Consider the following 21,728-nt stretch of genomic DNA (forward strand, 5'->3'; position numbering starts at 1 on the left):
GGGCAGCCGTCGTGCTTCCTCGCCTCCGCCTCGGGTCTACAGGCCGACCCGGGAGGCGGAAATTAAAGCTCTCCAGCTCCGGGCTGGGTTTCTCTGCCTGACCCACGAAGAGGTGGAAGCTGGGGCAGGGCCTCCCCACTTCCCACTCTAGCTAACTCCAACAGCTCATGGGAACGTGGGGCCTCCGGAGGTTTGCTAACGCGGGGTATCTGGGGGTGATGTGGCCATGGAGTGGGTCCAGCTGGCTATGGAGTGGGTCCTCTGTCCTCACTCAGTGTTCTGTGTCTCTCCCCAAAACTGTACCTGAATCCAGGAGGACAGTCTTCTCAGAGAGAGGCAATTTAATAAACACACACACACACACACACACACACACGCCCGCACACTGATCAAAAGCCAAGAGTTAGCTTGGTTATGCAGGAAGTCTTAAATTAAGTCATGTTTCCAGCCATGTATGACCTTCATTTATTTTTCCTTTGGAATGGAAACTTTGAAATGTGTTCTAGTCAAATGTGCATCTGTGTAAAGACCCAAGACAGAAAACCAGGCTGACTCAAGCATGGTGCCCTCGGTGGCTGCACAGATGGAAACACACTTGAGTCACAGGTCATTGCCATCAACCCCATGTCAAAATAATGTCAAAACACTGACAGTCACCATGCCCAAGGGCCCAGTGGGGCAGCCATCACCCTCCTGACTCTTGTTCCTGATATAAGATTTCCTAGTTCACTGTCAGAAAGTTCTATTCAACTCCCTTATGACCTTTGCATAGTGGAAACATAGTCGTTTCTACAAACTGGGGAAGGTGGGGGGTCTCTTTCACACTTGAAGCAAATCGCATTTAAAAGCACCTGTGCTGGCAGGGATCCTCCATCCTCCCGAAGACAGAAGCATCTGAAGACTAGCAGAGAGAGCTGCTGGACACGAGCCAGTCATCTTGGCCTCAGGAAGAATGCACAGTGATCCCTGGTCCTTGAGGGTATTGGGTGTTGGGGATGGGCCTTTGGGGGAACCCCATTCTCACTTCAAATGGGAAGGCCGCCGACTTATCCTCTAATTGTGCCAAGTGCCTCTTGTGTCCCCTTAGATTGAGTCTCAGTGATTAGTTAGTGGCACCAAGAAGCAGAAACCGTCTCTTTGTTTTGACATGTCGAACAACACACATGGTTCCTGTCTCCACAGTGGGAATTTGTGTCAGCCTTCCGACAGGCTCAGTGCCAGCAGAATGCCTTGGCCGATGTGAATGCTGGCATGCGAGTCCTCCTCAAGGAAGGCACAGGCACTATTGAGGACCTGAGCATCTCCTACGGAGGGGCTGGGGCTGTCATGGTCAGTGCACAGAAATCCTGCCAGCGGCTCATAGGGAGGTAAGCAACGAGCCGCCCTGCACCCCAAAGGTGATGCTTGATGTCAGAAAAAAAAGGTGGACATTTGGCTCTGGCAAATGTTGTTAACACCCTGGGAAGATGGAAACTCCTATTTGTAGAACCACTGCCTGTTATTTCTGTAATTTTCCTAATAGCAAACCTCACTGGACTTTGATTTCATTAGGAGTGAGGGCTACTGGCCCAGGATTGCATCCAGCCCTGGTTCTCGAACACACATCAGCATTCCAGTACCCACACCAGGCAGTGTCCAAGGGCACCTATTGCTGCTGCTGCCTGACTACACTCTAGCTCTTCCTCAATAAAGGCCTGTCCAGTTCATAAAGGAATTGTCCCCAATTTGTCTATTTGTTAAGTGCCCAGTTCCAGCACGGTCTGGCTCTTGAACATCCTTGGTTCACGTTGCAACGAAAGGGTCCCATCCTCACCCTGCCATGACCCTCAGGCCACTCGGTGCAGTCTCGCAGGCCTGGGTTTTCCTGAAGGACTTGGTTAGGTGATTTCTAAGTTCCCCTCCAACTCATAAAAGGAGACCCTGGGTTCTCTAAATTGTCACTATCCAATATCTAGCACCTACTGGGCGATTGAAACTGCCCTTGAACTCGTCCCATCCCTGCCTTTCAACCCTACCAGGCCCTGGGATGAGCTGATGCTGGAGGAAGCTTGCAGGCTGCTTCTGGAAGAAGTCTCCCTCCCAGGCTGGGCCCCAGGGGGGAAAGTGGAATTCAAGAGGACTCTGGTGGTCAGTTTCTTCTTCAAATTCTACCTAGAAGTTCTACAGGAACTGAAGAAGCTGGCAAAGTTTATGCCTGTAAGTGGTCTGGTACTTATGTGCTCCTTGCAGCCAAAAACTCCCAGCTTTTCCTACTACATTTGAGAACCATCTTGTGGGCAGCCTGTGCCATCATCTGTCACCTGTTCTGAGCCGGACCTCGTCCATTCCCAGCCATCCCGCCTTCAGGGATCCAGCCCTGAGGGGCTGCTCCATGAGGCTCAGGATGCCAGGCTGTCTTCCTTTCACAGATATCCACTGTGTGCCCTGAGCAATGCAGCATCATGGTGCGCCCTGCCTCCAGTGTGCAGTCTCTTTTTCTTTTAAAGTCAACCTATAGGGATCCCTGGGTGGCGCAGTGGTTTGGCGCCTGCCTTTGGCCCAGGGCGTGATCCTGGAGACCCGGGATCAAATCCCATGTCGGGCTCCCGGTGCATGGAGCCTGCTTCTCCCTCTGCCTGTGTCTCTGCCTCTCTCTCTCTCTCTCTCTCTCTCTCTCTGTGTGACTATCATAAATAAATTTAAAAAATTTTAAAAAAATAAAAAATAAAGTCAACCAATAAATAAATAAATAAATAAATAAATAAATAAATAAAATCAACTTTATACTGAAGTATAATTACATATAATAAAATGCACTTATTTAAACTCAATGAGTTTTAACAAATGTGCAAACCCATGTAGCCACCTTCAAACCAGGTATAGAGCATTTTCAACACTCCAAAAAGTACCTTTTGGCCCCTTTGCAGTAAATCCTCCTACCCCCACCCCCAGGCAGCCACCGATCTGCTTCATGGCACTATGGATTAGGTTGGCCTGTTCTGAAATTTTATATTCAACATAAAACACAAAATAAAATTTTATTTTTCAAAAAAAATACTAAAATTTATTTGTATGCAAATATTGAAGTGGTTCTAGACTTTCTGATTGCAAACTTCTGGAATAGATTAAGCAAAGTAAAACATTCTCTTTCCCTCCCTCTGTTTCCTTCCCTGACCATGAATATAGCTCTCTCCCTACCTTGTCCCCCCGTTTCCAACCACATCCTACTCCAACACTCTTCACGTCACCCAAAGTGTCCAATTTTCATTTACTCAGAGGTAGGCCCTCACCAACCACATCCACCAAGGGAATCATCACTGCCATTTAATTTCTGAATCCAAACACTTGGTGTGTTCAGACACCCAGAGAGCCTTCCCAGTTTTACTGCTGAATTGCTCAGTTGCTGAGAAAAACAATCAGGACATGGTTTCTTTTGTGTACAGTGAACTCTAGCTCATTCTGGGATGGCTTATCCAGCCCCCAATTTTCTTGTCTTTTCTGCCTTTACCCAGCTCACTGGCAGGCCTCTCTCTCCTTGGGGTGACTTGAGAATCAGATTCAAAGCAGTCAGTGCCGTCCCTCCTTCTGGGGAAAGGAAAAGAGGGCAGGATAGCTTCATCAAGGGAGATCCTGGGAGGTGATGTGGATTTTGGTCCTCGAGGCTACCCGGGCCCTGCAGTTTCTTGGGTACTTTAGCCACGTCATTTCACACAAATTAAAACCTAGCTTAACCATAGACTAATCAGTTCAACTTTATTGTTTTGAATTGTCTCTCAGGACAGCCATCATTATCCTGAAATTCCAGACGGATTCCTAAGTGCTCTAGAAGATTTCCCCATCACAGGACCCCAGGGAGTCCAAAGGTACCAGGTCAGTGAGGGTAATTTAATGGAAACTAGAAACTAAAAGATAAGCTATAGCTATGTGAACAAAGCAAGCATTTCAGGGTTGTGATCTGTAGTTCTGACTTTCTAGCTTTGGCCTGTACGTTGCCCTTTGTTTGGGCCTAGCCAAGAAGACTCTGGATCTAAGATCAGGCCTGAGCTACCACTACACACATTCGAGGCCGAACCAGCCTCGTGACTCATAATTGATGATAGTCCTCAAACTGATGTTCTTTGGGCTTTTGTTTGAAGAGCACCTAAGTCAGGTGTGTGGGAAGGACTGAGCAAGAAGTAGCAAGGTTCAGCCTTCAGCCCTGACTGCAAAATCTGATCTCCAGGCAGCAAAACAAGAGCCCTGCCCGTACCTGAACCCACACTTCCTGGAGGACAATTTAGAAAGTATCTGTTATTATCTGTTGGCATACAGCCCCTCCCCGACCCCATCTACACACACACACACACACACACACACACACACACACACACACACAACTTCCAGAGTAAACACTGTCTCCCTCTCCTTATCCACCCAGTGATGTTCTGGGGCCACTCACAGGGGCAGCCAAGGCACCTTGGTCTGGATCTGAGTGGACTCCACTGCCATTTGCTCTCCTCCCCTCTCTGCAGCTCCAGGCCCTGTTCAAGTTGACATTCAAGCTTTTGGCTTAGATTTGGGTTCCCCACCATCAGGATTTATATCACTTTAAGCTCCATCATCGTGATCACTTTACTGGTGAACGGTTTGGTCATGGGAAAGTTAAGACAGCAGGGCAGAGAGACCCACTGAATTCCAGAAAAAAAGCAGTACATGGGCATGACTTGGGAAAAGCTGCCAAAAGGAGAAGCTGGGGAGGCGGCCCCTTCACCTACTCCACAATTCTGCCAAAAGGTCAGCATGGCCACATAACTGCCAAGACAATTCCCCAGTCTAGTTACATCATTAAATTGTCACATTTATCATCTGACCCACTCCAGTGTTTGTTGCCTGTGGGTGACTGATTTCTTAATTCTGAATCAAGAGTGTTAGTAATTGGCCAGGCCACTTCTGGAGATTCAAGTTTTCCAGGGCAACTTCTGTCTCCCTCTGTAGAGTGTGGATTCTCACCAATCCCTCCAAGACCCAGTTGGACGCCCCATCGTGCACCTATCAGGTCTTAAACATGCTACAGGTGAAGCCATATTTTGTGATGACATTCCGACGATGGATAGAGAACTTTTCATGGTTTTGGTGACTAGTACCAGAGCCCATGCAAAAATCATGTAAGTAAATAGAAAACTTTCCAAAAAAACTTTTAAAAGCACACCTGCTGGTTCCTTCAAAAGAATGTGCCTCTTCCGCCATGTGCTAAACCCAAAGAACCTAAAATTAAAAGAATAAAGAAAAGGTCACCATCCCCAGGAGGAGCAAGGGAGAGTATCCGGAAATGACCATTAAGAAAGAGAGAACAAAAATAGTAGTTATGGGCTCCTTCCATTCTAACCTCACAGTACCTCAGCTCTCTGCTGGAGCCTGAGGCATGGTGCCCAGGAGTAACTGAGTACTGCGATACTCAGCTGGTGATATTTCTAAACGGTAAATGCCCATTGTCCTAAGCTTCCTAAGACTTGCCACAGCTACACAGGCCCCTCCCCCAACGCCCCTCCAGGAGCCAAAGTGTTACTCTGACGCAGCGGGGAGCCTCCTGGACCCTGGGGTAGGTCAACTCTTATTGGTCAGGACCTAAACTGGACCAGTTGCTATATATTTTGATTGTCAACAGTGTTCTATCCTTTCCTTGGGTCTGGGGCCCTCAAAATTTATATTTTGAATATAAATATTTCTCTTTTTTCAGATCAATTGATTCATCTGAGGCCCTTGAACTACCTGGGGTGGTTGATGTGATAACAGCTGAGGACATTCCAGGCACCAATGGGGCTGAGGATGACAAGTTGATGGCTGTAGATGAGGTACAGAGCATGCCTTCTGAGTGACTTAGTGCAGATAATTACCAAGGTACCACCTGGAGCCAGTTTTCAACCACCCCCCTCCACCCACCCACTGGGGGATAGAAGCGCTAATTCTTCTAGCTTCTCTCTATACCTAACATCGTTATTCAGACAGGCTTAGAAATTACAGAGTAAAAAGGACATTTATTACAGAGGAACAAGTCCTAGTTTTCCCACTGTGTGCTCTTGAGTCAATTTACCCTCGTCTGAAAAATAAATGTAGGATCCTGACCTACAGGATAGAATACCCTAGAAAGACCTAAATAGGAGAGTACAAAAAAAAATACAGCCACTCCCTGTTACTTATACTGAACTCCGTCCCTTCCTGGACCAACCCCACATACAGACCCCCAACACCCTCCTAACTCTTACACACTCCATTTTTTATAAAGTTGCTCTTGCCATCTGGGAACTTTTAATTCAATTCTACAGTCATTCATTGAAATCTTGCTTTTGGAGCCAAGCTACCTTGGCTCATGTTCCAGTTCCATCACTCACTAGCTGTGTGCCTTTGGGTATCATTATCTGTGAAATGGGAATCACCAAAGCCCCAACCCCATAGTGTTAGTGCATGTAAAATGCTTACAATAGTGCTTGGCACCTAAAGTGAAGGCTCTCAGTAAGTGTTAGCTAGTATTGTCACGTCTCAGTGAGTCACACAGACTGTTTCTCCTCCAGCCATGAAAGGAATCACTGTTCTTTTGGTTGAACTCCAAATGAAGAGATCAGCTGTTGCTTAAAGAGCTATATTATCTGCTCAGGCTGCCATAACAAAATACCACAGACTGGGTCACTTTAAAAAAAACAGGAATTTATTTTTTCACAGTTCTGGTGGCGGATCACCCAAGATCAAGGTATTAGCAGGTTTGGTTTCTCCTGAGGCCTCTCTTCCTGGCTTGCAGGTGGCCATCTTCTCACTGTGTCCTCACATGGCCTTTTGTCTGTGGATGAGCCTCCCTGGTATCACTTCCTCCCCTTATAAGAACATCAGTCATATTGGATTAGAGCTCCACCCTGATGACCTCATTTAATCTTAATTACCCCTTTAAGGCCCTGGCTCCAAATACAATCACACTGGAGATTAGGGCTTCAATATATCAGTTTAGGAAGAAGGAGGGGACACGGTGCAATTCATAACAGGAATCACATTGTACAAAAAAGCACTTTCCTCATCTTTAAACTCTAAAATGATAAGTGATACCATGAAGATGACCTATGTGAACCAAATTTGACAGAGATCCCAGACAATTTGACATCCACTCTGGGGTTTACATTCATTGAGTAAAATGGCCAATGGAATCATCTAATTATTTAAATTATTTTTGTAATTAAAAAGGTTTTTTTTACCCAAGCCTAATGTGATTATTATCACAGTGTGGTTATTCTCACAATAGAAACTAAGACACTGGTCTGTTGCTGGTAAGACTATTGCTACCAATATTTTCCTACCTATGCATGTACTTTCCACAGGTGCTTTGCGTGGGCCACATTATCTGTGCTGTGGTTGCAGAGACAAATGTACAGGCAAAGAGTGCGATTGAAAAGATAAAGATCACCTATGAAGATATAGAGCCAGTAATCTTCACCATCAATGTAAGCAGGACTGGCTGGCTTCTTTCCTGTAAGGTTATAGAATCAAAAGTACCTTTGTGAATTTCTTAATGCAAGGCTAATTCTAACTTTTCCTTGTCACTGGCTTGTTGTGGGAAAATCAGCTTTCTCTGGAAGGTATTACTTGTACGAATTGAAAGTAGTTTGGGCTCTAAGAAACGGTGAGGGGGGACGGGACACACCAAGAATTAAAATTTCTTTCTCTCTCACATTCAAAAAATCTAGAAGTGGTCAGTCCAGAGCTTATGGGGGGTTCTAGGTGTCAGGGATCTAGTTGCTCCATCATGCATGGTTTCTATCATCCAGGTCACACTGTGGTCCACAATGGCTGCTAAAGCTTTGGCCATTAAGTCCACATGCCAGACAACAGAGAGAATGAGAAAATGAAGAAGGGCATATCCTGTCCCTTTAAGGACACTTCCCATATCTCATTGGTTAATACCTATTCACATGCCATACCTACATGCAAGGGGTGCTGCGAAATGTAGACTTTATGCCAGGTGACTACATATCCACTAAAAATCAGGGAAGACGATGAGAATGGATATTGAGAACAATCATGTTTTCAAGGTGGGGTCCAAACACAGAGTCTTTCATGATGGAATTCCACAGAAACTTCCACTCTTATTTTTGAGTCTAGCTGATGGAATGCTAATGCTATTTCCAAAGCAGAAAGAATGAAGTTAGAATATAAAATTCAGATATAGACTGAGATTCGCAGGTTCTAAGTCCATGAAGGGCAAGTTCATAGTAATTGAGTTGAGAAAAGCTTTCTTATTTGTACACATGTGACAGAAAACAGAATTTTTTCAAAGGCCCCAGTGAACCATTTGACATTTTTTAAATGTGCCTAAAAGGTACAACTTGCTCAATATTCCAAGTGTTAAAAAGGCCATGTTTCTTGATCTTTCTAAACCAAATCAGGTCTGTTCCAAATTCCTATTTTGCCAAGTCTGCAAGAAGTCCAGGCCCTTTTTCTTGGCTCAATCTCCGTCCCTGGTTTGTACTAGGATTCAAATGTCAGTTTTTGAAATCTCAATTCTAATCCCATTTCCTCAAGGGTGAAATGGCACCCAGAAGAAAAACCATGAAATATCTTGGGACTCAGAATGGTTAGAGATCTAGAGTTCTCTCAGAATAGGATTGCCCAGAGTCAGCTAAAAATTTCTTTTGTGAACAAAAGTAGGTAACAAAATAGTCATACACATCAATTCTTATTCACTCACCCATCCATTCATTCATGTAAATGACCATATATATGAGAAGCAGTGCAGAGTAGTTCTAGAATGAAACTGCTAGGTTTGAACCCTGGCTGCACACCTGCAGACTAACTGCATCACCTTAGGTGAATTAAAGTGTAAGATGGAGATAATAATAATACTTACCTCATCAAATTGTTATAAGACTAAATGAGTTAATGCATGTAAAGCACTTAGCACAGTGCCTGGCACATACTTAATCCTCATTAAATATAGCATATATTACAATAAGATGATGTGATCTTATGATGCACTTCCAGTATGGCAGTAAACATACTTCCACACGAACTTGGGTGACTCATTGAGATCTTAGTGTAGCAGGAAATGAAAAATTCAATTATATCATACATTTTCTGCTGCTTTAAGAAATCAAGTATATTTTACTAGACAAGAGGCTTCTGAAAAACCAAGCCTGGACTTGAATGCTACCTCCATCACTTATTGGCAGCATGACTTTTAAGAAAGGTATTTGACCTCTCTAAGCTCAGTCTCTTTGTCTGGAAAATGGAGATCACAATGGAATTAATGTGAGAATGTACATAAATACACTGTGTATTGTGCAGTTGCTTGATACCAAGCAAGTACTCAGTAAATATTGGCTGCTCTCATTATCATTATCATAATTAGCAAGATAGATGATGAACTCTAAGGCTATTGGGGAGCAAGAATGCAGGACACAGGTGCCGTCCTGAAGTATGGAAAATCACCTTGGGCCTTAAGGCTAAGTGAGGATCAGTTGTCAATAGGTGAATCCACAGAGCCTCAAAGTGGGATGGATTCCAGTCTTCATGTGTAGTCAGTTCACACTATTGACAGAAAGAAAGCATGGAAGTAAGGACTAGAAAGGTCCTTAAAAGATGTGTGAAGTACCCAAAGAAATGAATAAACTTCCCACAACATCTATTGGGCTTTCTTGCCCAGAGATGTGTTAGGACTTAAGCCTCTTCCCTCAACATGGCCTCAATGCTTTAACCCCTGAGTTAGAGGTCCTTGTGCATGAGCTACATAAGTTTGACATGAATATTTTTCTTCAGGGAAAGGTTAAAGAGGGAGGGTCTAGAACCTTACCCATATTGCAGTTAGATCCATCTCCTGTTCCCTGGACATCCACACTGAAAATGAGAAAAGAGTGTTTATCATCCTGAGCCATCATAGCATCCTCAGATCTCTATTCTTGACATTTCTCTAAGGCTTCCTGTTGGTTTTCCCTGCAGTCTAGAAGACATCTTTTTGACATCTCATCTCTGCCACGAGCCCACTACTCTAGTACTCCCCCGTTTGATGACTCCCTTCATGGCTATTCTAGGGAGTTTACTGGCCTTTGATTAAGAAAAAAAAATACCATTGGATGAAAAAAAATTTTTAAAGTGGTTTGTGTGGTGTTTTTTCCCTATCATTTAGGATGCCATAAAGCACAACTCATTCCTATGTCCTGAAAAAAAACTTGAACAAGGAAATATTGAGGAGGCATTTGAAAAAGTTGATCAAATTGTTGAAGGTAAGCATATTTAATAGAATCTTTGCACAATTCTATTCCAAAGCAGACATTGAGAGCATGTGATTTCCTCTCAGAAAGGGCATCCTTTAAAGGTTCAGCTCTTTTGCCAAATTTCTCTTATATCTCTTCCTCTCAAATTGCAAGTTTGTGTGTGTGTATTGCCCTTAGAGGTTAGGGGATAGGGAGCAACAGAATATATAGAAGAAAAATCCCTAGCACTTTATGATTAGTCAAGGACAGGGGAATAGACCCAGACATTTTCAACTTGTTATCTAAAACTGTAGCCTCAGAAACAGACTGCCCTCGGTTGCCACAGGACAAATGCCTGATCCATCAGTTCTTTGGTCAGAACAAATCCAGACTGGTCAGTCCACATCTTATTTGTGAATTCCCCAACATGGTAGTTTCCAACTAGCACACACTTTCAAGAATTTCCCTACCTTGCACTTAACAGGAGAGGTCCATGTTGGAGGACAGGAACATTTTTACATGGAAACACAAAGAGTGCTTGTTATTCCGAAGGCGGAGGACAAAGAACTGGACATTTATGTGTCAACACAGGATCCAAGTCACGTGCAGGTGAGGTCCAGGATCGCCCTGGCCTTCCCAACTTCCTGATCCCATCGATGGCCTTCAGTCCCCAGAGCTTCCCAGTTGGCAGCCATTTTACCTGTAGAAACGTGATGTCCAGGTACTGGCCATCAGTGGAGCAACTAAGAAACCAGAACCCTTTTATTTTTCTGGTCTTATCAGGTAAGTAAAAGAACAGTCGAGGTGAAGGGGATTAAGAGGCACTAATGATGACCCCCGAGTAATGTATCAAATTGTTGAATCACTATATTGTACACCTGAAACTAACAACACTGTATGTTAACTACACTGGAATTAAAATTAGATCAAATAAATTTAATTTTTAAAAAAAGAACAGTCACCGTGACTTCAGATTTAGAGTACATTCATTTGCAACATGCTCAAATGAGTTCTACAATTGGATAACAACACTAAATTATATCTGTACTTGATTTTTCTCTAAAGTAACCATTACAGATAACCTTTGGAGTAGACATATCACTTTATAGCACACTTTCATTTCCCAGTCAGGAAGTGCTCTAGGTTTTAGCTGCAAACATCTTCTTTAGCAACTTGTCAGGAGTTTGCTGATTTTCACCTTGTTGGGACTTGAGGTCTAGGCGTGTGGCTATGATTCCAGCTTCTGACAGGAATCCAGGATTCAGAAAGTTTCCCTTCTGGAAAATACCGTTTTTCTGCTAGAATGGCTGTTCTGTAAGATTAACGATGTTTATGAACTGAATAGAGCTCCGCAAGGCCGATTTAGACTTGGTTTTTTGAGGGGTTTTTTGTTTGTTTGTTTGTTTTGTTTTTTTTCCTGACAGCAGGTGTGGATGAATATTGCTGTGGTATTTCAGAAAACAAAAGGCTTCTTTGCCATTTCTTGTAAAACTTTTCCATTATCCAACTTTTACAGAAAACAGTGTCCTCTACTTTAAGCATCCCCATCAACAGGATCACCTGTCACGTCAAACGGGTAGGTGGAGGTTTTGGAGGGAAAGTAGGAAGACCGGCTGTATTTGGAGCTATTGCAGCTGTGGGCGCTATCAAGTAAGTGCACTTGGGGATACAAGAGGGTGTAAAATGTACAGAGCTAAGGGTAAATCAGCAGACCGAGAGTCACTTGGATGCTGTCATAAGCATCTGGGTGTCCTTGGACAATTCAGGCTCCTGTCTCTTTTTCTTTATAATTATAGATATAATACCCACCCTCCTAGAGTTATTGGAAAAGTCAAATGTACATAGGACTTCACATAGGCTCATTTGCTATAAAAAGGAAAAGTGATGTCATTAGTTAAATAGCTCCAAGGCTGAGGCTGCCCTGTCCTTGAGCTTCAGGGAAGGTGACCCATTTAGGAGTGGAACAAGTACCCTGCCCAAGTGGAAGCCAAAGGAGTGGCTCCTCCCCCACATTTCCTTACTACTCTAACTGCAGACAGGGTGGATTAAGGAAAGAAAGGCTCCCACCCTCTGCCCCTCTGCACCTGGGGAGGGCTGGCTATTCAATGTTTGCTTAATGACAGATACCATCCTCAAAAAAAGTTCCCAGGCTAACCTCAACCGCAAGGCTTGCTCCTTTGCTGTTCTTGCTGTTCAAGTTGCTGGCTTTTCTGTTCCTTGTTCATTTTCTATGGCTGTTTCTCGGTGGTAACAAATACTGTCAGAGCCCCAATCAGCCTGCAAAGTTCAAAGATCCTCCTTCCTTTGACAGAGTCTGTGTAATTCAAAGCTAGGTCCCAAAGCACTCAGATGTATGTCTTGTTCTGCAATGAGAGGTGGGAAATCACAAGATCTGAATCCTATCTCCAGTTCTCTCCATTATGAACCTCTCTATTTACACCCACCAAGTACCAGCAAGGGATCAGTTCATCATTCCCCCACCAGGCTTTGTGCCTTTAAGACCTCCCAAGCATTGCTGCACAGTTAAAATCATCTGGAGAGTATTTAAATCCCAATGCCTAGGCTGCCCCATACCAATCCATCCAGGTCAGTACATTTAAAACTATCCCAGTGTTCTAAGTGTGGGAACCAAATGCCTTAGGCTACAACCCTACCTTAGCACACATCTAGCATGCATTAAGTAATCTAATCCCCAGAGCAGGGTTCCCAAACTGTTGAAAATAAGACTATTGCAGGTTCATAGAAATTCCTGCCTCTCCATTCCAGACCCACCAAATCAGAATCACCAGGGGGTGGACCCAGAAACTTTATATTTAACTCATGCTCCAGGTAGTCTTCACCATTAAAACAAAACAAAACAAGAAGTCTTGTGCCAGAATTGTAGTTTTCAACATGTACCTGAAAATACTTGCATAAGAATCACTGAGAATAATGACAATTCTGGGGCGCCTCCCTAACATACTGAATGAAACTCCTAGTGCTAAGGCTCAGGAATCTGCATTTTTACCTAAAAACCAGATGATTCTTTTGTCCAAAGAGCATGGAACCTCCACCCTAGAGATACAAAAAAGCTAAATCTCTGACTATCCAAGGGCCCAATGGGGCCAATATGATAGCATTCATGGGTAGAAATGAAGACACTAAACCATCAGACTAAGGACAAGTCCTTGGCCTTGTTTTTGCAGTTGTGTTAAGTTTGCATTTATCTATTTGCACGCTTTCTCTTTTGTCACATGTGGTAGGGATATGCAAAATGACTAGATCTGGGTGAGCATCAAATCTGAAGCCATTAGAATACAAGTTAACTGCCATGTGGCATTAATCACTTTAGCTAGATCTCCAACCACTAAGTTATAGGCTAAGAGACAGTAGTAATTTGGTCACATATTAATTCAGATCAGTGCCTACCTCATTGTATGTTCTCAAGGAATATATATGGGGTGGATGGATAGTTAAGTGAATGGTTGGATAAATGGGTGGGAGAATGAATGGAGGATGGATGGGTAGAAAGGTAGATGGATGGGTAGATAGTTAAATGAGAGGATGAATAAATGGGTGAGTGGATACAGAGGGATGAATAGGGGAATGGATGGGTGGAATGGGTGGAGAATGTAAGATTTATTTTCTTTAGAACTGGTCGTCCCATTCGTCTTGTTCTTGATCGTGAAGATGATATGTTAATAACTGGGGGAAGGCACCCATTATTTGGAAAATATAAAGTGAGTATTAAAGATGAAATTACTAAATTACCTCATTTTATCTGAGTGGTTTTAACATTTTCTATTATTTTGATTTTGCTAAATTCTAAAAACAATTACCTTATCTAAAATATTAAATGAAAAAGTTGTGCATTTAAATACTCAAATTTTATAAGGAACTTTTAGTAAATCTAGTGTAGATTATAAAGAAATCGAATGATAAAAATGCAATTTTAAATTATAAAAACATTATTGAAGGAACAAGATTTTCATTAGCAGTTCCTCAAAGATAAAAAAAGCTACAAGCACTTGTTATACCAAAACTCCTTGACTATAAAAGTATTTTGCAGTAGAAATGTTTAGACACAATTTTACCATTTTAACTACAAAATCATTTTTACAAGTGTTCCCACCTAGTTGTTATGAAAGTGTCCCAAAAGATCTTTGCAAATAGGAAGAAAAGAACTCACTAATGAAATAATTTTAAATTGTTTTAAACCATGCTCATTGCATTTTATGCAACTATGGCATAAATACCATTAAAAATACTGTTAACATTGGGCAGCCCTGGTGGCTTAGTGGTTTAGTGCCACCGTCAGCCCAGGGTGTGATCCTGGAGACCCAGGATCGAGTCCCGTGTTGGGCTCCTTGCATGGAGCCTGCTTCTTCCTCTGCCTGTGTCTCTGCCTCTCTGTGTGTGTATGTCTCTCATGAATAAATAAGTTTTTTTTAAAAAAAAGAATTCTCTCTGCTACCTTATTTGTTATACGATTTTGCTTAGCAATTCTTCATGAAAAGTCACAGGTAAACTTCCACCCTGCATTTGTCAAAATTACCATAAATTCTGAATTTGTGGGGTTTTCTACATGTGCTAAGTGCTCTGCTTTGTTATCCAACATGTCCATAGATGATAATAGTCATATAGTTGTGCCCATTTTTTGGGAACAAAGAGACCAGGGCCGATCCTTTTCTGGTAGGACTACAATAGGAAGTGGAAAATTTTCAATCTGAGCTGTGCAGACCAACAGGTCTAGATGAGCCACAAGGGAGTGGCAACTTCAGAAAAACGTAAGGTGCTTCTTTGAGTCCCAATAAGAACAGCAGCACTAGCTCACCTTTATTCCATCCTTAATCAATCACAAAGCCTCAGCTCTCTAAAATAAGAACAGCAGTTTTCATGTCCATTCCTCCCCAGCCTCAGTTTCCAAGGCTTTCCCATAACAAGATCCACTGTGATTCATTCCCATGCACTCTGGAATTCCAGAGACTTCCATAAGAAAGACAAGCTACAGACTAAATTATAAGGAAAACTAGTAAAAAGTGAAGGAGATTTGGGGTACCTGGGTGGTTGAGTCAGTTAAGCATCTGACTTTGGTTCAGGTCATGATCTCAGGGTCCCAGGATTGAGCCCCCAGGATGAGCCCCTGTCAGACTCCTCACTCAGCAGGGAGTCTGCTTCTCCGTCTTCCTCTGCCCCTCTCCCTACTCATGCATTCTCTCTCTCTCTCTCTCTCTCTCTCTCTCATAAGTAAATAAAGTCTTTTAAAAAAAAAAAGTGAAGGAAACTCTTCCAGAAATTAGGAAGAAGAGGGTAGCAATTATATACCAGGAGGCAAGGAAGGACTTTGGAATTCTATACTGACTGAGATCAGAAAATGACACTTTGAAAGGAAGGACTCAGCAAAATTCAGGTCAGAGGGGGTCTTTGTCAGTGGAGCACTGAGATACAAGGGGACGGCCAGGTGTGGCAAAGAACCACACAAACAAGAGCAGAGTCTGTCTTCAGTCCCACCGAATCGTAGAGATGGGCTGTGACTTAAACTTGGCATATAAATTTTTTTTAAGATTTTATTTATTTATTCATGACAGAGAGAGAGAGAGACAGGCAGGCAGAGGGAGAAGCAGGCTCCATGCTGGGAGCCTGATGTGGGACTCGATCCCCGGTCTCCAGGATCACACCCCAGGCAGAAGGCAGCGCTAAACCGCTGGGCCACCAGGGCTGCCTGGCATATAAATTTTAAACAGATCATAAAACGTCCTTCATTTGGTGACAGGTGGGATTCATGAACAACGGGCGAATCAAAGCTCTAGACATTGAGTGCTTCATTAATGGAGGATGCATGCTGGATGACTCTGAGCAGGTATGTGCATCAGAAACCAGCAACATCCTTAATGGTGAATAGAAGGAAGAATTTCCAGATGAGTCTTTATGGAATATATTTCTTCAAGTACTTACTCAAGTTCCACAAGCAGACTCTGTACTTGACTTTTACAGGGGAAAAAAAACATATTGTCCAATATATATTAATACCTCCTTTCCCTTTAGGTAACAGAATTTCTTATATTGAAGCTGGAAAATGCATATAAAATCCGTAACCTCAGGTTCCGGGGTCGTGCATGCATGACAAATTTACCATCTAATACGGCCTTTCGAGGATTTGGCTTCCCACAAGGAACCCTGATAACAGAATCTTGCATCACAGCTGTGGCAGCCAAGTGTGGCCTTCTGCCAGAAAAGGTGAGGTTGTAATCAAGGTCATAACCAACGTTGTTAAAGAAGCAGATGAGGTAGGGAACTAGCTACCCAAGGAAAGATCCTAGAAGAACCACTCAAATTAGCCCTAAATCAGATTTCAAGATAAATTAAGTGCTACCCAAAAGAAATGACTTTTCACTATCTTCCTACTTCCTTATGCAAACAACTTTCTGTTCCTTTCTTTTTTCTAACTTGTACTAAAATACTCTTTTTAAAATTCTAACCACATTGAGGTAAGTAAAGTAAAAAGTGAACATCCCCTTTTCCATCCCATCATCCCTATTGGTCAAGAGTAGCTACTGTGAATGGTTCTATGTTTATTGTTCCAGCCTTCTGTATTCATACACACATACATAAACATGGATGTATTATATATATATATATATATATATATATATATAGAGAGAGAGAGAGAGAGAGAGAGAGAGAGAATTATTTACCAAAATGGGACCATGATAAGCATATTATTCTGCACTTTACTTTTTCTACTTGACAGTAGGCCGTGGCCATCTTCCTGTGTCAGTAGAATGACCCACTTCATTCTTTTTCATAACTGAATAGTATTATGTTATATGGACTTACTGTAATTTGTTTAGCCACTCCACTATTGATACACATTTATGTTGTTATGCAGTTTTGGCTATTAAAATGATGTTGCAAGAAACATCTTGGTACAGAAATACCAAAATATAGATGTATTTTTGCCTTATTGTCTATCTCTGTACAATAAATTTATAGAAGTGGAATTGCCAGTACACTTGAAAACTTTTGAGAGATACACTGCCAAAAGAATACCCTCCAAGAATATTATTTTGTACAGTATCCTAGAAGGTGCACAGCATATACAGGATGCTAAGCCAGAGAGAGGCAGACACTGGCAATTGAGATAATTATTAATAACACCTTTCTAGCCTTTACACATTTCAATTAGACCCTACCCTACTTTTTACCCTTCTCTTCCCTGTTTCCTCCGCATAGTCCCTCTGCTCTAGAGAGCACACAATATATTGCCCTTTGAACCCCTTTGCCCCTAAGTTCAACAGAAAGGACCACCAGGTTTGTGATTGTCAGGGTACTTCCTATGCACAAGAAAACACCTACATATTGTACAATGAAGATAATAATTATCCTAAGAGAAGTCACAAAAAGTGTTCTATGTGTACAAAGGAGAAACACATCACTTTGACTTGTGGGGAGGAGAGTCAGGAAGAACTTTCTGGAGAAGATAACACTTAAAGATAGGCCTTGAAGAATAATGGGCACAGATAATGGGAAGGTAATCTAGGCAAATGGAATGGCTCCAACAAGGAGAGGCAATCTTTTTGTGGTTCAGTTTCCTTATCTGCAAAACAAGGACGATGTGACTCACTACACAGAGTTCCTGCAAGAATCAAATGAGTTAGCACTTGTTGAAACATTTGTTTTCATAAACTGGATAGTATTATTCCAATATTACTTCTGAGAATAATAATTCTTTTATTGTTACTAGAGTGAAATGGGGAGAATGAAGACTTCCTGGGCACGTCTCAGTAGCTGAGATATGGCAGCAATACTATTCCTCTTTGGCAGAACCAATCTTCAGTTAGGACAGTAAATCTTTGCTTTTTTTTTTTTTTTTTAGATTTTATTTATGTATTCATGACAGCCACAGAGTGAGAGAGAGAGGCAGAGACACAGGCAGAGGGAGAAAGAAGCAGGCTCCATGCAGGGAGCCTGACGTGGGACTCGATCCCGAGTCTCCAGGATCATACCCCGGGCTGAAGGCAGTGCCAAACCTCTGGGCCATCAGGGCTGCCCTAAATCCTTGCTTTTATATATAATATACCAACTCTTTTTTTATCCTCTGAATCTTGTAGGAAAAAAGGAGTATCTGCTTCCCTCACCCCTCCAGCCTACTGCCCTCCAGGGACCAGTTACTACCATTACCCTCTACTTTCAAGAGGGAAAAACCCTATTAGTACATTGAAGAAGAGATAGGAAATAACTCCCATTATTTTTTTTTTAAGATTTTATCTATTTGAGAGAGAGCACAAGTCGGGAATGGAAAGGAGGTGAGGGGCAGAGAAAGAGGGAGAAACAGACTCCCTGAGCAGCAGGGAGCCACCAGGGAGCTCAGTCCCAGGACCCTGAGATCATCACCCAAGCCGAAGGCAAATGCTTAACCGACTAAACCACCCAGGCACCCCTAACTCCCTTATTTTTGCAAAAGCACATGCTGTTCAAAGAAAGAAGAAACACCCTGTCTTCTCCCCACCAAAGTTTGTGTTTTAATGGGGAAGCTTTTGAAGTCTCTTTTTTACAGTCAGTTTCTGGTCTTACTGTAACCATCAACTCAACTTCTCACCCATTTCAGATTAGGGAGAAAAACATGTACAAAACAGTTGATAAGACCATCTACAAACAAGCATTCAGCCCTGAGACCCTGATAAGATGTTGGAATGAGTGTCTGGACAAGTCTTCCTTTCACAGCAGAAGAATGCAAGTGGAAGAGTTTAACAAGAAGAATTATTGGAAGAAGAAAGGCATTGCAATCGTCCCCATGAAGTTTTCAGTTGGCTTTGCTGCAACAAGCTATCATCAGGTAAGGCTTTCCTATGTGGTAAATAACCCTCAGGTCAGATGCACTTCTAGCCACATCAGCTCCTGTTGACTCTGGGAGAGTGCCATATTTTCCAGGTAGCGAGCCCCTTCCTCCCCCAGCACCTGGGAGAAATGTAAAGAACTCTCCTGGGCAGAGTAACCACATCTGTAAGCACGTTCAACACAGCGCAGTAGAAAACATGTCTCAGTGGCAGAAAATGGCATCAGCAGGCAGGCTGCCAGCATAACTGCCAGGTCACAGCAGCGTGACCACGACCACTACCCCACCCCACCCCGAACCATCCCTATCCCAAAGGGAACAAGAGCCTACAAGGCCTGTGGTGCTGAGTTCTCTGAGCCCAGATGTTATGACTTGGGCAGGAAATGGGCCTCGCCTGGTCTGTGCCCCAGACACCTCAGCTCTCTTCGGTGCCTGAAAGTCTAGCATGTTGTCCTGACAAGCTGGCTGTTTCCAGCCACCTCTCCCAGGCATCTGTGTCAATTCTAAAGGGAAAATGGAGGTACGTGGTCCAAAAATCCTTCCGGTAGATTTGCCAAAGGAAGAGGCCCCATCCAGAAGGGAGCAGGAAAAGTAGCAAATAGATGAGTCCATTAAATAACACAAGACTGGTACAGACAAGTGTTCCTAGCAATCCCAACAGGTCATATATGGGAATGCTGTTTAGAAACCTGGGAAATGTTATTGCCTCCCCATTATTGTCCACCAGAAGCAGAGGCTCCACAACTGGAAAAATCTTGTATACATTAGATCTCCCTTGTATATATACCATTGAAAGCATTTTTCCACTTATACCCAACTACAAGCAGCCAATAGACACACACACATACACACATAACAAAAGCTGCCCTGTCCAAGGAAATCTTTCTTAGGGAATAAAGCAGATGCCCCATAACCCTAAGCAACTAGAGTTGACCTGAGAAATTCCTTAGCCCTGCCACTTACTCACTGTGTAATATTAAGCAAGTCATTTAACCTCTCTGAGTCTCGGCTTCCTCAATTATAAAATAAGAGTAATAACCCTTTCTCCTAGGATTGATGAGGATTCAACAAGCTAAGAAACAAACGTAAAGCACTTGGCAGGGTTCCTGGAGCACTATATAGTTAGATCTCTCTCCCCCAGAGATCTCATACACACCTCTCAGGGCTGCGGCTACTCCTACAGGCAGGATAAGACTCCCTGGCCGCCGGAGTCACACTCCTATTCAGATCCAGCATGCCCATTTTATACAGAGGTGCGAAAAGGTTAACCGTTATACCTACGAGCCTGAACTAACTCAGCAGCTAGAGCATAAATGATTCTAGATATCCACCTGTGTGGTTTTTTTCTCTGACACAAAATGTGTTTTTTCTGCACCGATCCTCCAACACCAACTAAGCCTGCAGCAATTCAGTTCAATTCTGACACTAACTTTAACCCCAAGTTATCACAGACCCCACAGATCAAGGGCTAGTCTCACAAGACTGCCTCCATTTCAGACACCAGCAAAAGTGAGGTGACCAAACTATTCACACTTCTGCCCAGGCAACTACAAATTCAGGGGTTTCGACTAGCCACCTCCCTTAGGTGTAATAATTTGCTAGAATGACTCACAGAGCCCAGGAAAGCACTTTACCTACTGTTGGTACTAGTTTGTTATAAAGGATACTACCCATGAACAGCCACATGGAAGAGATGGGCAAGGTATGTGAGAGGGAGTGTGGGGCTGTCATGCCCTTCCCCTCTAGCTTGCCAACCCAGAAGCTACCCGAACGCTGTTGTTTCCGAGTTTTATGAAGGTTTCATTACATAGGCACAGTTGATTAAGTCATTGGCCATTGGTGGTTGAACTCAATCTCTAGTCCCTCTCCCCTCCCTGAAAGTCAGAGGGTGGGGCTGAAAGCTGGAACCCTTTAACCACGTGGTTCGTTTTTTCTGGCAACAATCCCCAGTCCCCAGGAGCTGTCTAAGCTCCTCCCAAGAATTATCTGAACAGCAGACAAAAGACAGTAAATTCCCAGGGTTTTAGGACCACTATGCCAAAAATCAGGGACAAAGACCATAGATTTATTTTTTATTATACAACACTTCCCCTCATGTGATGGCTGCCCCTCACCTAAACCACAGTCTACTCTCTGCCATCATCCATGGGAGCCAACTTCTCACCTCGACACACACACCCACACACACACACACACACACACACACAAACACACACAAATCCTTAAATCAAGCAATGACTTTAAAGCTCTATTTGGAAGATCTCCAGCTTCTTCACAGAGTTCCAAATTGATGCACCCAAGAATCACCAAGCTAGGAGTTGAAATGTGTAATTTCAGGGCAGCTGATGACTCACAAAGCTGGAATACCTACTCTTCAAACTAGGCATGGGTAGCATTGTCAGAGGGAGTCAAAAGGCCCATGATGATAAATATTGTCACTAGCATCTCAAGCCTGGCTGCCCCAAAGCTCCTCCAAGCCACTCTGAGCCTCCAGGCATCTCCAGACAGAATAAACTGAAGTCCTAATTCCTCCTCCTTCTCCTCCTCCCCCTCTTGGAATGAAAACTACCACATTTCCATTTGTCCAGTTCAACAAATAGTTATTTAGTGTCTCTGTGAGTCAGACTTGCTCTGACTTCTCTACAGGACACAAAACTGAATGAATCTCTCCATGAGACTCTCACAGAAGAGCTGGTCACCCCCTGTATTCATTTTCTGTGGCTGCC

The 21,728-nt window shown here is 43.1% G+C and overlaps 1 protein-coding gene across 1 annotated transcript in view; it reads left to right on the top strand.

The window, feature by feature from the left end:
* AOX2 (aldehyde oxidase 2) overlaps positions 1-21,728 on the top strand; it is a 78,604-nt gene that overhangs the window by 28,143 nt on the left and 28,733 nt on the right. Inside the window, 13 exon segments of the mRNA NM_001048132.1 lie at positions 1,183-1,367; positions 2,019-2,196; positions 3,757-3,849; positions 4,954-5,123; positions 5,696-5,810; positions 7,320-7,442; positions 10,121-10,217; positions 10,672-10,796; positions 11,704-11,837; positions 13,819-13,906; positions 15,940-16,026; positions 16,212-16,403; positions 18,775-19,002. Coding sequence (NP_001041597.1) covers positions 1,183-1,367; positions 2,019-2,196; positions 3,757-3,849; positions 4,954-5,123; positions 5,696-5,810; positions 7,320-7,442; positions 10,121-10,217; positions 10,672-10,796; positions 11,704-11,837; positions 13,819-13,906; positions 15,940-16,026; positions 16,212-16,403; positions 18,775-19,002 — 1,815 coding nt within the window.

Source organism: Canis lupus, chromosome 37, assembly GCF_011100685.1.
Source record: "Canis lupus familiaris isolate Mischka breed German Shepherd chromosome 37, alternate assembly UU_Cfam_GSD_1.0, whole genome shotgun sequence".
NCBI lineage: Eukaryota > Metazoa > Chordata > Mammalia > Carnivora > Canidae > Canis > Canis lupus.